At 42.4% G+C, this 14,206-nt stretch overlaps 1 protein-coding gene across 1 annotated transcript in view; it reads right to left on the bottom strand.

Annotated features, from left to right (window-relative positions):
- The window catches only part of LOC135512448 (TATA-binding protein-associated factor 172-like), a 62,898-nt gene that overhangs the window by 25,328 nt on the left and 23,364 nt on the right, over nt 1-14,206 (bottom strand). Inside the window, 7 exon segments of the mRNA XM_064934482.1 lie at nt 1,033-1,181; nt 1,685-1,886; nt 2,344-2,453; nt 2,716-2,872; nt 2,950-3,134; nt 5,252-5,495; nt 13,137-13,313. Of these exon segments, the coding sequence (XP_064790554.1) occupies nt 1,033-1,181; nt 1,685-1,886; nt 2,344-2,453; nt 2,716-2,872; nt 2,950-3,134; nt 5,252-5,495; nt 13,137-13,313 (1,224 nt within the window).

The raw sequence follows: 14,206 nt of genomic DNA, 5'->3' as shown, positions 1-14,206 counted from the left end.
TTGGAATTCAAGGCACTTAAACAGCATGGATAACATAGCGATACACCATCCCATCTGGTTTGCACTTAGTGGGACTATCATTTGTTTCTCAACAGGACAATGAACCAATACACCTCCAGTCTGTGTAATTTATATTTTACCAATAAGGAGAGTGATGGAGTGCTGCATCAGATGACCTGGCCTCCACAATCACCCAACCTCAACCCGATTGAGTTTGGGATGAGTTGGACCCCAGAGTGGAGGAAAAGCAGCCAACAAGTGCTCAGCATGTGGTAACTCCTTAAAAACAGTTGGAAACGCATTCCAGGTGACTACCTCGAAGCTGGTGGAATGTCAAGAGTGTGCAAAACTGTCAAGGCAAAGGGTGGCTACTTAAACAAATCAAAATATATTTGAGATTCTTTGAACACTTTTTTGGTTACTACATGATTCCATACATCACTTCACTATTCTGTAATGTAGAAAATAGTATTTTTTTTTAAATAACCCTCGATTAGGTGTCCAAACTTTTGACTGGTACTGTATGTGAATTATTGTTTTTATATTTTTACATTTGCATACATTTCTAAAGCTTTTATTGCAGTGTAGATTGATGACAAAAAAAAAAAAAAAAAGTCCATTTTAGAATAAGACTAATGTAATAAAATGTGGGGAAAAAATCAAGAGGTCTGAATACAGCAGATCGAGTGAACGTTTGAAAGTAACTACATTGCGTCGGACTGTGCAGAATCACAAATAACCTGGCATCCCAAAAAAGCAAATAACTACTTTTTACACCTTTATTTAACTAGGCAAGTCAGTTAAGAACAAATTCTTATTTTCAATGACGGCCTAGGAACAGTGGGTTAACTGCCTGTTCAGGGGCAGAACGACAGATTTGTACCTTGTCAGCTCGGGGGTTTGAACTTGCAACCTTCAGGTTACTAGTCCAACGCTCTAACCACTAGGCTACCCTGCCGCCCCTAAATAAATATACTTGCTCAAACAAATCTCCCTGAACATACTGTCGTGCATTGGTTTGTGTGTGTTTACCTCCAGGGGTAGCAAGCGGATGAGGGTGGCGAAGCACTGCGTGGCCATGAAACGGACGCTGTCACTGGGGTCACTCATGCGGCCCAGCACCGGCACCACCAGCAGCACAATGTACGGCACGATGTCCACATCCAACTGCTCCATCACACCTGCGGGGGCCAAGGGGTCAAGGACAAACCACACGACAATGACACTCACTTCTTTGGTTTCATGAGACCCATAGTGAACCCTGAACACTTCAGTTACATCAGGTCTTGGGTTCGATTCCCACTGGGGTCACATTTACTTAAGCGTATGCACTCAATGTACTGTTAGTCACGTTCGATAAAAGTAGGGCCAAGACGATACCAGTGTCGCAATACTTTTTCCATAGCAAAAATGAATACACAAAGCAAAACCCAACTCTTTGGTCCTTAAACATAAGGGTGACTCGATAACAATATGTTTGTTTCCAACAGAGCTCTCTTCCTAAAGAAGTTAACTCCACTTTGTGTTTTGTTTCTTTGCCACGATACTAACCAGAATCGCGATACTGGCATCTTCCCGGCCCTAGATAATACTCAAACCTTATTTGTAAAAAGTCATATTGGTAGGTTGCCCATACACGTAGTATGGGATCATGTCTAACTGCGTGACAGCGTATGAAAGATACAGGCCATGGCTTCGATGGCCCCCTCCTGCTTAGTGCTGTCCTCGATGCACCCCAGCCACGGAAGCACACGCTCCAGGAACTGGTGCATGGTCTCCATGGTAGCGATCTTACTGAGCACGCCCACGCAGCGCGCCGCCATGTGACGAACGGCCGTGTATGGATGCTGCAGACAGGTGAACAGGTGGGGCAGGTGCTCCAACAACTGAAATACACAGAGGGGGAGAAATGACCATCAAATCTAATTTTATTGTCACATACACATGGTTAGCAGATGCTATTGCGAGTGTAGCGAAATGCATTCCATAAATCAGTTTGTCCGATGTTTCCATGTCAAAGTCCTCTGTCGAGCCAAAGCCATGTCGCTGGCCACCTGTTTTGTAGACTAATCTATGGCACAATCCTAAACACCACCATGTTATTTCCAGATACGGGTGTTGTTCACCATTCATTTGGGCTTGAGGCATATAGTTATAACTACACAGCAGATGCCAAGGGATGTGGAGTCATCTTGAAAGACACATTTTTGAGATCTGAAAAAAAAGGTTTGTAACTTCCCTTTTAATGAAGACAATATCTTTGATAAGTCCATCTTCCACTGTGGTTTGGTGAATAGGGCTAGTTGGTGTTTCTACTGGGAAGATGTCTGCATGTTCTATTACCAGAGGTTTGAGCTCGGGGGCCATGGCCCCAGCAGTGACCTCCAGGACCTGCAGTGAGTTGACCAGATCCTGGGCTGCAGCATCCCCCTTCTCCATCTGGAGCTTCCAATCTACAACAAAGAGAAAAACACACTTCAATCTCTCGTCATTGATGATGCACACAAGAGTTATATGAAGACGCCCATCTAGAAGTGGACAGCGGGTAGTAAACAGCAGTACATCTGGGTCATTATGCACCAAATGGACTGAAACAGGGAAGGGCTACCTGTATTTGTCAATAAGAAATGCTATTTTTCAGATTGCGTATTGAAAGGTTTTCCTAGTGATCCCAATGAACAAGTCGCACTGGATAAGAATGCCATTTTAGCATACCGATGCCTTCGTTGTCCTCCACCACAGCCCTCAGAGGTCCCACCATGGACTCCCACAGGTAGGGCAGTGACCCTGTCAGCTCCTGGCCAAAGTGCCTGGCAATCGTCATCAGAGAGAACTCTGCGCCTCTTCTCTGGACGAGACAGGTTTTTTTATTCTGAAACAGTAAAAATAAAATAAACAAACAGTCACAGGTAAATGTTCAGGTAACCGTTCACACCCTCTTTCACCCACCTCATCAGTGTCTGTGGTGATGGTGCTGCCGGGGGGCAGTTCAGTGGTGGGTGTCTTGGCGGTTTTGGGAGTGGGGCCCCTTTTGCTGGTGATGGCAAATGCTGCCCTCTGGTGACGGTATAGGGTGATGATGCCCTTGGTCTTATTGACCACGTGGTGCATGCATTCTTTCTCTGACATGCCAGCTAGGAATGGTAGAGAAAACAGCAAAGTGAGTAAGAGGGTTTTATGTAGTCACTCTTCTGGTTGCTTCTACCTCGTTAGGGTTTAATCTGGGTTGTGTTCATTTACTGAAACAGGATGAGACTACAATTACAGTTTATTCTAAAACCATTATTTGGTCAACAGTAACAGCCTACGCATCATGTCGACTCCTGCTATGAAAGTATCTGCCCTTCTCAGTTTCCGCTGCTGGGTGAGTGAGCCACACACTCCTCCCACTGTGCGAACGAGGGAGAGATGCAGTCAGGTAAGCACAAGCATATGACCCTTGCTCAAAATGCAATTGAAGGAAAAATTGTTTTCAAACTACTCGTTCTACTTAATGAGAGGAGGAGAGTCACAGCTTTTATTTCTCGCCCCTCAACATTGAGTTCATGGTACCACTTTACAACAGGCTTAGTATGTAGTATGGTTTTGATGCGCGCACGGCGCAGCGTGCGCCATTGTCGCCGATTAGGCAAACATCATGTATCCTAGGCCGAGCACTGTTTTGTAGGACGTGAATTACTGATTGTTTAATCAATTAGCCAACATGGCTATCGAGCAACAGGATCATAGAGTTAGCTAGCTTGTTAAAGTGCTTAGAGTTCACACTTCCTCAGGTGGTGAATAATATTACAGGGCTCCCCTTTGGTGGCACCTGCCCATGATTTGGTTGCACCAATTACATTATTTTTCTTTTAACGGTAAACACAATATAGACCATTTGTATCATCTTATAAAGTCACTCAGAGTGCTTTATTAAAATGTGTAATATACAATTGAGATGTTATTCAACAAATTAGTTATTTCATCAGGCATTTGGGCTGTTCTATTTTACTGTTAAAATAGAGCTCCAGAATAGATTTTTTTTTTTTATAAAAAATTAATATAGCTCACCTGCATCTTTGTGCACAAATTTCATAGGCCAATTTATCACCCGAGTAAGTGCAAACTCAAAACATCATCTAAATATAATAGCCACTGCCAGCAGCCATGTATTAATCTAACAGTAACTGTAAAGCCCCAAAAAACATTGCAGTTGTAGCCTCCCGCCCAATGAGGCCTATGCAAAGCACCAATGTGCATTTCGCATGCGCTGCATCTTAAAACCATATCAAATATCTTGGTTGTAAAATAGTAGAGCTTATAAATAAAACCAACAGAAAACCTCCTATTCAACTAAGTCAATTTGATTTTAAAAACATTTCAAAACTTCCTCCACAGAGCATTTCCCCCCCAGGAAAGTAGAGGCTCGCGTGAGTCAGCAGGCCCCAGAGAAAACAGCTACAGGTAGATGCTTTCATTACATAATCATAAGGATAATGTACTTTACCGTTTGAACAAATGGTTTTAGAATTTCAGTGAGTAAATGGTGCAAGCATGAAGCTAACAATCTGTACAATGGTACAGCGAAACCTGATCATTACAACAATTACACATACAGCATCAGTCAAAAGTTGACCAACTCATTCAAGGGTTTCTTTAAATTTATTATTTTCTACATTGTAGAATAGTGAAGACATCAAAACACCTGGAATCATGTAGTAACCAAAGTAATAAATCAATTGATAATTAAATATTGTTGAAAGTAGCCACCCTTTGTGCAAAGCTTTCATCAAGGCAAAGGGTGGCTACTTTGAAGAATCTCAAATATATTTTGATTTGTTTAACACTTTTGGTTACAAGATTCCATAGAATGTAGAAAATAGTAAAAATAAAGAAAAACCCTGGAATGCGTAGATGGCCAAACTTTGGCTGGTACTCCTACATACATATATAGTGCATTTGGAAAAGTATTCAGACCTGAACTTTTTCCACATTTCGTTACAGCCTGATTCTAAAGTGGATTCAATTGTTTTTTTCCCACAACACACCCATAATGACAAAGCAAAAACTGGATTAGCCATTTTTAGCAAATTTCTGTACTACCAAATTCTCTAAAATGATGTTGGAGGCAGCATATGGTGGAGAAATTACCATTCAATTCTCTGGCAACAGCTCTGGTGGACATTCCTGCAGTCGGCATGCTAATTGCACACCCTCAACTTCAGACATCGCAATATGACCGTCTATATCACCCAGATCTACCATCCCATACCTTTAGCAGTCTCCTGAGTCGTGGACACCGGACAGGCCGAGGAGGGCGTGAGCAGGGGGTCCACGCAGACCGATGAACACAGGTTCTTGACGATCTTGGAATTGGGACATGGCTGCCTACCAGCACACTGCTGCAGCAGCTTCGCAATGAAGGAGGCGGCGTAGCCCTGCACCAGGGTATTCTCCTCCCGCTTAGCCGCCTCCATCAGAGGACGCACCACCGGGTTCAGCTTGTCTGGCAGCGCCTGCAAATTGGAATATGAGAAAACAAGTGCGTTATTGGACTAGCCCAGTCTATGTCCATTTGGTGCCTAATTAACACAAGACCGATTTACAAACGCGGCACATTCCTGTTTCCATATGATACCAAGAACATTTCCGGCAGTGTTTCCGTTACCCGGTATTTGTCGGCTTGTCAGTTAAAAAGACGGCCAGAGGTCAATTTGTAAAAAAAAAATAAAAAAAAAACTATCCCATAGCGAAATAATGTATTTCATCCCATTAATTTATTGAAATACCATTCAATTTTGAACAAGAGACACTGCTACAGCTCAAGCAGTTCCTTGCTACTGGAGTGAAACCTGCCTTAATAAAGCCAATCATTGCACAACAATTCTAATGGCAATCGCGTGTAAAAAAAAGAAAAAAGAAACATGGCTATGATTAAAAAAGAGCAATATCTATTTTTTTCCTCAACTGGTAAAGCTCGCTTCCCTTTGCAATTCAAGTGCATAGGCAACTAAACAAGCGTCAACGTGTCACACCACTTTGCAATGAGCTGGCGGCAGTATGAATTTTGAAACACACTTGTTTGAAACTTAAACGTTTTACAACGAGGCATGTCTTATCTTGCTTCTAAGTAGCCAAAATACAACCAAACTTGCAGGCAATTGTTTTATAAAGATCCCATATACCATTGAAACAAGTGGCCTTTCCCCTCATTTTATTGGTTTTCAAAATCAACCTTCATTGTCCAGTAGCCAAAAGCACAATCCTAGTCATATTAGTAACCCACGCTACTTGTTGCATATTTAAAGATCCTTTAGAAAGAGGGGGATATTTATCTGTCACATGAAACAAATTGTGTTTTCCCCGCGAATTGCATTATGTAATGAACATTTGCGCATAGCCTAATGCCTTGTGCACTTGCGTGAAGAAACTGTGTTGCAACATTAAGCTAAAACGTTCTGATCTGTTGCATGAGCCACAGCTTTTCTTTTGCCTCGTTTTTGGGATGTAGCCTAGGCCTACTGGTTGTATGAATTTGGGATCCATCATCCCAAATGTCCCAGAGTCAGTTTGGAATAGGCCATTTCTTTCTCACAGAATAGTAATAAAAGTTTACCTAGTCCCAATAGTATAAAAGTTTACCTAGTCTATCAAATTTTATTGGTCACACATAATTAGCAGATGTTAAGGAGAAATGCTTGTTCCTAGCTCCAACAGTGCAGTAGTATCTAACAATTCACAAATTAAAACATGATGTGTTGGGCAAACCACACCACACTCAGAAGAGCCTTGTGGTTGCAGGCGGTGCAGTTGCCCTACCAGGCGATGATACAGCCCGACAGGATGCTCTCAATTGTGCATGTGTAAAAGTATGAGGGTCTTAGGGCCAAGCCAAATTTCGTCAGCTGTTGCGCCTTCACCACACTGTCTGTGTGGGTGGACCATTTCAGATTGTCCGTAATGTGTTCACCGAGGAACTTGAAGCTTTCCACCTTCACTGCAGTCCTGTCGATGTGGATAGGGACGTGCTCCCTCTGCTGTTTCCTGAACTCCGCAATCAGCTCCTTCATTTTGTTGACAAGAGGTCATTTTCCTTGTCCCACGCTGCCAGGGCCCTTACCTCCTCCCTGTAGGCTGACGTCATTGATGGCAACCTGGCCTACTACTGTGTTGTCATCTACCAACTTGATTGAGTTGGAGGCGTGCGTGGCCACTCAGTCATGGGTGAACAGGGAGTACAGGGCTCAGTTGCACAGGGTGGGGTTTAGACTCAAGATCCTCGTTAGGCTCTGGGCCCTGGAGGGTACTATGGCGTTGAAGGCTGAGCTTTAATCAATAAACATTCTAACGTAGGTATTCCTCCGATGGAATAGGGCAGTGTGCAGTGCAATGGCATCATCTGTGGATCTATTGGGGCTGTAAGAAAATGTAAGTGGGTCTAGGGTGTGTCATGACGTTGGCCTGGGGGTAGGTTTATGACAATCATAAATACCACTTACACATCCCCCCACCCCTCTCTCGACCCTACTGATGTCAACCAAGGGTTTTGCAAATGTAACAGAGATTCTGGGAACATCAGAAGGTGAGGGGAAATTATCTATATTCTGGTAAACCGACCAATTGAACATATGCAGTGGATATGTCAGTTCGGTTGTCATCGGAGACATTCTCATCTATGATAAGATGACAAACTCTACAGTGGAAAGTCTACACAGAGTTATCGGATTCACATGGAATTGTTGTTCAATTTAAATGTTTGAATATGAAATTATTCGTGATGGGATGAAATGTGATTTTTGCTTCTAAAATGTAACATTTGGGTTTTCATAAGATAGGGCTCTACTCAGTGGCCCGCCCCTGTGAAGGGACATGGGCTATACAACTTTTCAAACACGCCCTCCTCTCCCTTCCTATATAAAGCCTTGACAACAATATAACCTCCTGTTCCAAGGATGACGCTCCAATGTCAGAATGGTTCAGATAATAACTACAGAACGAAGCCAACATCAGCGTGAGCTTTGGTTGCGAATGGTATGAACTTTGAACTCATATTCACTACAGAAGTGATACCTCCTAGCCATTGAGTTAGCTACAGCCGCTGCAAACGAGGGTTAGGAAGGAACAGAGAGTATCCCATCTGCCACACAACGACGTTACTACAACGTATTCAATTTACCAGCAGAGACATTCTTCAAAGGACAAAGGACTCGGTTTGGCAACATGGCCTTCCATCTACCACCAACCTGCCGAAGCACAGCTCAGAGTAAATATTTATTGCATTTTCCTTTTCCAAATGGGCGGTAATTTAGAATGCATAGGATTCTGTATTTACAATAGCACAGCTTCGCCCTTTGTTCCTCAGTCTTCCCGCTCCTTCACTCAAACCCAGCCCCTTTTGTGAACCAGCTGTCATCTGTTCCGCCTGCTCGGGACATTTTCCTTTATGACGTAATTTGTTAAATGTGTAATTCTGTGTGATTAGTTAGGTATTTAGTAAATAAATGAACCCAATTTTGTATTGCTGATTCAACTTGTTAGCCAGGGTTCGTGCAGATAACCAAGAATGTACAACTTTCAGATGAGACTGACTTAAAACCGGTTATGGCTGCGATCCACATCAGGGGAAATTTCAGAGTGACAACTAAAAATACAACTTCGTAACATTAAACATTCTTGAAAATGCAAGTGTCTTACACCCTTCAAAATATTAGAATCTTGGTAATCAAACTACGTTTTCCAATTTAAAATATCTACTACAGAGAACAAATCCCATGCTTTTGTTTGAGAAGAGCAATCAAGAACAGAAACATTTTCTGCCATGACAGTTTAGACTTTCACATCTGAAGGTAAAATTATGACTTACATTCTGATATCTTGCTCTTATCTCTTCCTGAGGGTCCCAGTGATCAAATGAAGTGCAGTTCTTTGATAAGTTATAAAAATGGATTTTAAATCAAAACATTTTGTAAACCGTTTGTGCCGTGAATTCCATCTCTATCAATTTTTTTAACAGAGCATTCGACGTTATTACACACCATAAACAACTGTTTATCTAGTCATGGTTGGTTTCAGTGCATTCCTCTGGATGTTTGCAACACAGCCAAACATCATTGTTTTTTTTGCGAGGAGTATTGACCGAAGTGAGCTGATTTGAAGACAACCATGACTACATTACTCACCAATAATTTTAGCAAAGCTTCATTGATTGACTATTTCTGCCCAATGACCACTGATCTTCTTGAAATCGAGCTGGTAGATAGCCAATGAGCTGAGGTAAACAACAGTATGTAATGGTTTGGGGTTTGACCACAATTTCTTGGTTGCAATCGCACGCGCAGGGAACTCCATTGTCAGCTCAGGGATTTGAACTTGCAACCTTCTGGTTACTAGTCCAACGCTCTAACCACTAGGCTACCCTGCCGTGTGTGTGTGTGTGTGTGTGTGTGTGTGTTATTTTCTTTTTCCCAAGTCAGACTATATTTTCCATTTTTTTATTCAAATGGAAACACACGGCCACTGTGCCTGCTACTCCTCTTCATTTCCATATGAAATAGCCCTTGGGTGCTGGGGGCGAGTGCAGGCCCACAATGGCTGGAGTTGAACGGAACAGCACTTCACCTTTGTGACCGTTCCCTCTGCTCTATACAATACATATGTTTATTTTATGTGATGATAAAAGACTCATACAAATATTTTCTTTCACAGTGATAGCGACCCCGACTGGGAGCCCCCGGTGCCAAGCTGCACGCTCTACCTCCAGTGGTGTTCATATGCCACAGTTCATTACTGCAGGCATGACTGTGCCTCAGGGCCAAAGGGCACAGCATGGAGGCGTCGTTGTGTTCTGTGTCTCATGAAATGCACCACTTGTTCAGTTTGCCTCTGCTTTACATCAGAAAGAGACTGCTATGGGACATGGCGCAGGCAGCAAAATATTGTGACGAAGACTTAAGGGGTGTACAGTTTTTTTTTATATTTATTTTCTTAAACATTTTTTTTGTGTGTGTTAGAATTGCTTTTTGATGTTGTATATAGTGATTTGCACTGCTGTATATAGTTATAGGTCATTTCACCAATTTGATCACTTGGCTACATTTGGGCAACTTGTGTGGGACACCTGGGTGACTTCATGCAGCTCACCCATTCCTGAAGTTATCAGTCTGAAACTTTGCACACCTACAGTTGCCCTCTTGTGTTATCCATCAAAATTATCTCAGCATCCTATTCTAGTACATGTGAAAGATTATACTACAACAATAACAGAAAACAGATGCTCTTTCTTTCTCTTCCACCAGATCTACTGTGTTATATTCTCCAACATTCAATTAACATTTCCAAAAACTTCAGAATGTTTCCATTCAAATGATACCAAGAATATGCATATCCTTGCCTCTGTGGCTGAGCGACAGGCAGTTTGATTAGGGTATGTCTTCAGGCGGAAATTGAAAAAAGGGATGCAGCCATAACAGGTTAAAAACAAATTCTTTATTTTCAATGACGGCCTAGGAACAGTGCCTTGTTCAAGGGCAGAACGACAGATTTGTACCTTGTCAGCTCGGGGATATGATCTTGCAACCTTCCGGTTACTAGTCCAATGCTCTAACCACTAGTTTATCTGCCGCCTTCTATCCACAGTTTCTGGTTTGTGTAGGTCTTAGTCTCTGCGGGAACAACCCCTATACACCGCCTGATGAACTCAGTCACCGTGTACGTGTAAGCATCAATGTTATTCTCAGAGGCTACCCGGGAAACTTATCCCAGTCCGTGTGATCAAATTTATCTTGAAGCATGGTTTCCGATTGGTCAGACCCAGCGTTGCATAGACCTTGGCACGTGTACTTCCTGTTTGAGTTTCTGCCTATAGGACGGGAGGAGCAAAATGGAGTTGATCTGATTTGCCAAAGGGAGGTTAGGGGAGGGCCTTGTAGGCATCTCAAAAAGGTGAAGAGTAGGGATTGTGTTTTTCCTCAGCGAGTACTACATTCAATGTGTTGATAGAACGTCGGTAGCATTTTCCTTAAATCTGCTTTGTTAAAATCCCCAGCTACAATAAATGCGGCCTCAGGATGTGGTTTACAGTTTGCATAAAGTCCAGTGCAGTTCCTTGAGGGCCGTCGTGGTATCGGCTTGAGGGGGAATGTACGCGGCTGTGACTAGGTAGGTAATACGGTAGGCATTTGATTGGGAGGTATTCTAGGTCGGGTGAACAAAAGACTTGAGTTTCTGTATGTTCCCACAATCACACCATGAGTAGTTAATTATGAATCACACACTCCTGCCTTTTCTTCCCGGAGAGTTTTTTTTTTTTATTCCTGTCTGCGCGATAAACGGAGACCCCAGCTCACTGTATGGACGGGGACTATATACACACACACACACACACACACACACGTGAAACAAGAGTAAGTCCCTGATGTCTCTCTGGAAGGAGATCCAGCCCTGACCTAGTCTACTTTATTGTCCAGAGACTGAACATTTGCGAGTAATATACTCGGAAGTGGTGGATGGTGTGCCCGCCTCCTGAGTCAGACTTAAGAACACTCCAAATATCTCTTCCCCGCAGCCTCTGGGATATGTTCAATTGCCCTGGGGGGGTTATGAACAAAGGATTCAGTTCAGGAAAGTCGTATTCCTGGTCGTAATGCGGGTGAGTTACCATCGCTCTGATATACAGAAATTATTTCCAGCTGTATGTAATAACAAAACAAACAAAAATACTGCAAAGTTGCTTAGGATCTGGAAGCTGAGCTTCCATGTCGGTTGGCGCAAACTGTATGGGGGTTAGGCTAGTGAGTTTACTATGTGTTACTCAGCTTGTTGGCTGTGGAAAAGTAAATGCGGACAGTTATAACGAACGGCATGTGGGTTTCAAGTTTAGGGAAGCAAATTTTCGCCATTATAATGAAGCATTCCATGCATCCTCGTATTTGCAGACTTATGTAAGAGTCAATTTCGGCTAATATAAAAAAAGTTTGCAAAAAAATACAACAAAAAAAAACTGTTCAATGCAGTCTGTCGTGGCAGAGTAGGCAGGCTATTGCAAAGGAAAATATGGGCCTTTCATAAACACATTTCATGCAATTCTACAACATTTTATTTGACTGGAGACAGTACCAGAATCTTTTAATACCAAACAATAAAAAACAGGGTCGCCTACAAAAAGAGAAAATCAATACAATGACAGCCATCTAACCTGGAGGAAATTATTGGCCAGTCTATGGCCTATGCTCTTCGCTGGGCTCAATAAGACAGGGTACTTTTCACTCAAGTTGAGAATTTTCATAATAAAGAAAATTGGGAACCATTCCGCTTTCCAGACTTTCGGCGTGTTTGTATTTTAAATATTGCTATACACACACACACGGCTGGGTCTCTGCTTTGCAAGGACAGACGCAACGCAACAATAATCTATGTGGTATTTGCTGCGCGCTCAGGTCTATCAGTCTGCCTGACTAAAAAGGATAGCCAGCTGGATGTGTAGCAACCACACTATCCTTGATTGATTTTAGAGCTGTAATTTAATGTATTTTTCGTTGCGCACCCTCCGACTAGACTACGCGATTTAAAACAAAAATCTAATGATCCTGTGGCTAAATCATGATTTCTGCTGTAGTGTCCTATTGGGAATGAATGGGTTTATTTATCCCCTAGCCTTATGGACTCAATGCTTACACCTTCAAATTGCTCATCAGAATTGCTCAAAGATGACACTATTGCATGTTCTGTTAAGACGAATTACCGTTAACTAAATGTGACTTCTGGCATTCTGAGCACTGTGGGTGGACGCCCTAATCAGGTTGCACAACCAATGCATATGGATCCGGAAAATGTCTTAAAGTCCAGTAAATTTAAAATGCTGCATGGTCAGATGTTCGGAAACCCTGATCTCTGTTTAATGCATACGGTATTGCTCATTCCATCTACTGCATCTTGCCTATGCCGTTCTGTATCAGCACTCATTCATATATTTTTATGTACATATTCTTCATCCCTTTACACGTGTGTATAAGGTAGTTGTGAAATTGTTAGGTTAGATTACTCGTTGATTATTACTGCATTGTCGGAACTAGAAGCACAAGCATGTGTATGTGACAAATCAAATTTGATGTTGCCAGGTATCAGCAGTATTGATGACGTGTCGACACACTCATCCCTACCTGCAAGTTGACCACGGCGCAGGCGGTGAACATGTGGACTCGCAGGTGCAGCTGCTGCCACTCCACACTGGTCTCGCCCACCGTGGACTGGGCCTGCTGACGCTTGCCATCCAGTGGCTGAAACTGTTTGGACTTCATGTTCAGACCCACGGTGGACTCGGTGAAGATGGTGGTCACCTATAGAGGGAAGAGCAGAGGATGGAGAAGAGTAATAACAGTCATGGGTTTGTCATCGTTCTATAACAGAGTTTAGCCTCTATTAACCTCAATAGGGTCTATAGTTCTATTTTATTTAGAATCCTGGGGTTTAGGGAAATGGAACTGATGAAGTCTGATAGAGAGTGGACAGACTGAGGCAAATAAAATGAATCTCCTGACAACAATCTTTCAAGAACAAAAATAGATTGAAGTCATTACATTTTCCTGAGTCCAACTTTGATGATACATTTAATCTGTATTGAGAATGTGGCCAGTGAAGCAATAGACTTTGTGCAGTCGGAAAGTACTTAAACACCTTCCTTTTTCCACTTACATTACAGCCTTAATCCAAAATGGATTAAATTACTTTCCCTCAATCTACACACAATGACAAAGTGGAAAAAGGTTTATTTGTGCAAATGTATTAAAAATAAAACAAATACCTTTACATAAAAGTATTCAGGCCATTTGCTATAAGACTCAAAATTGAGCTCAGGTGCATCCTGTTTCGATCATCCTTGAGATGTTTCTACAACTTGGTGTCCACTTGTGGTAAATTCAATTGATTGGACATGATTTGGAAAAGTACACACCTGTCTATATAAAAAAGGGTCCCACAATTGACAGTACATATCAGAGCAAATACCAAGCCATGCGGTCGAAAGAATTGTCGGTAGAGCTCTGAGACAGAATTGTGTCAAGACACAGCTCTGGGGAATGGTACCAAAAAAAAAATGTCTGCAGCATTGGAGGTCCCCAAAAACACATGCCTCCATTCTTAAAATGGAAGAAGTTAGGAACCACCAAGACTCGTCCAAGAGCTGGCCGCCCGGTCAAACTTAGCAATAGGGGGAGAAGGGCCTTGGTCAGGG

Source organism: Oncorhynchus masou, chromosome 24 (genome assembly GCF_036934945.1).
Source record: "Oncorhynchus masou masou isolate Uvic2021 chromosome 24, UVic_Omas_1.1, whole genome shotgun sequence".
Classification (NCBI taxonomy): domain Eukaryota; kingdom Metazoa; phylum Chordata; class Actinopteri; order Salmoniformes; family Salmonidae; genus Oncorhynchus; species Oncorhynchus masou.
This window is presented reverse-complemented; position numbering and strand designations above follow the sequence as displayed.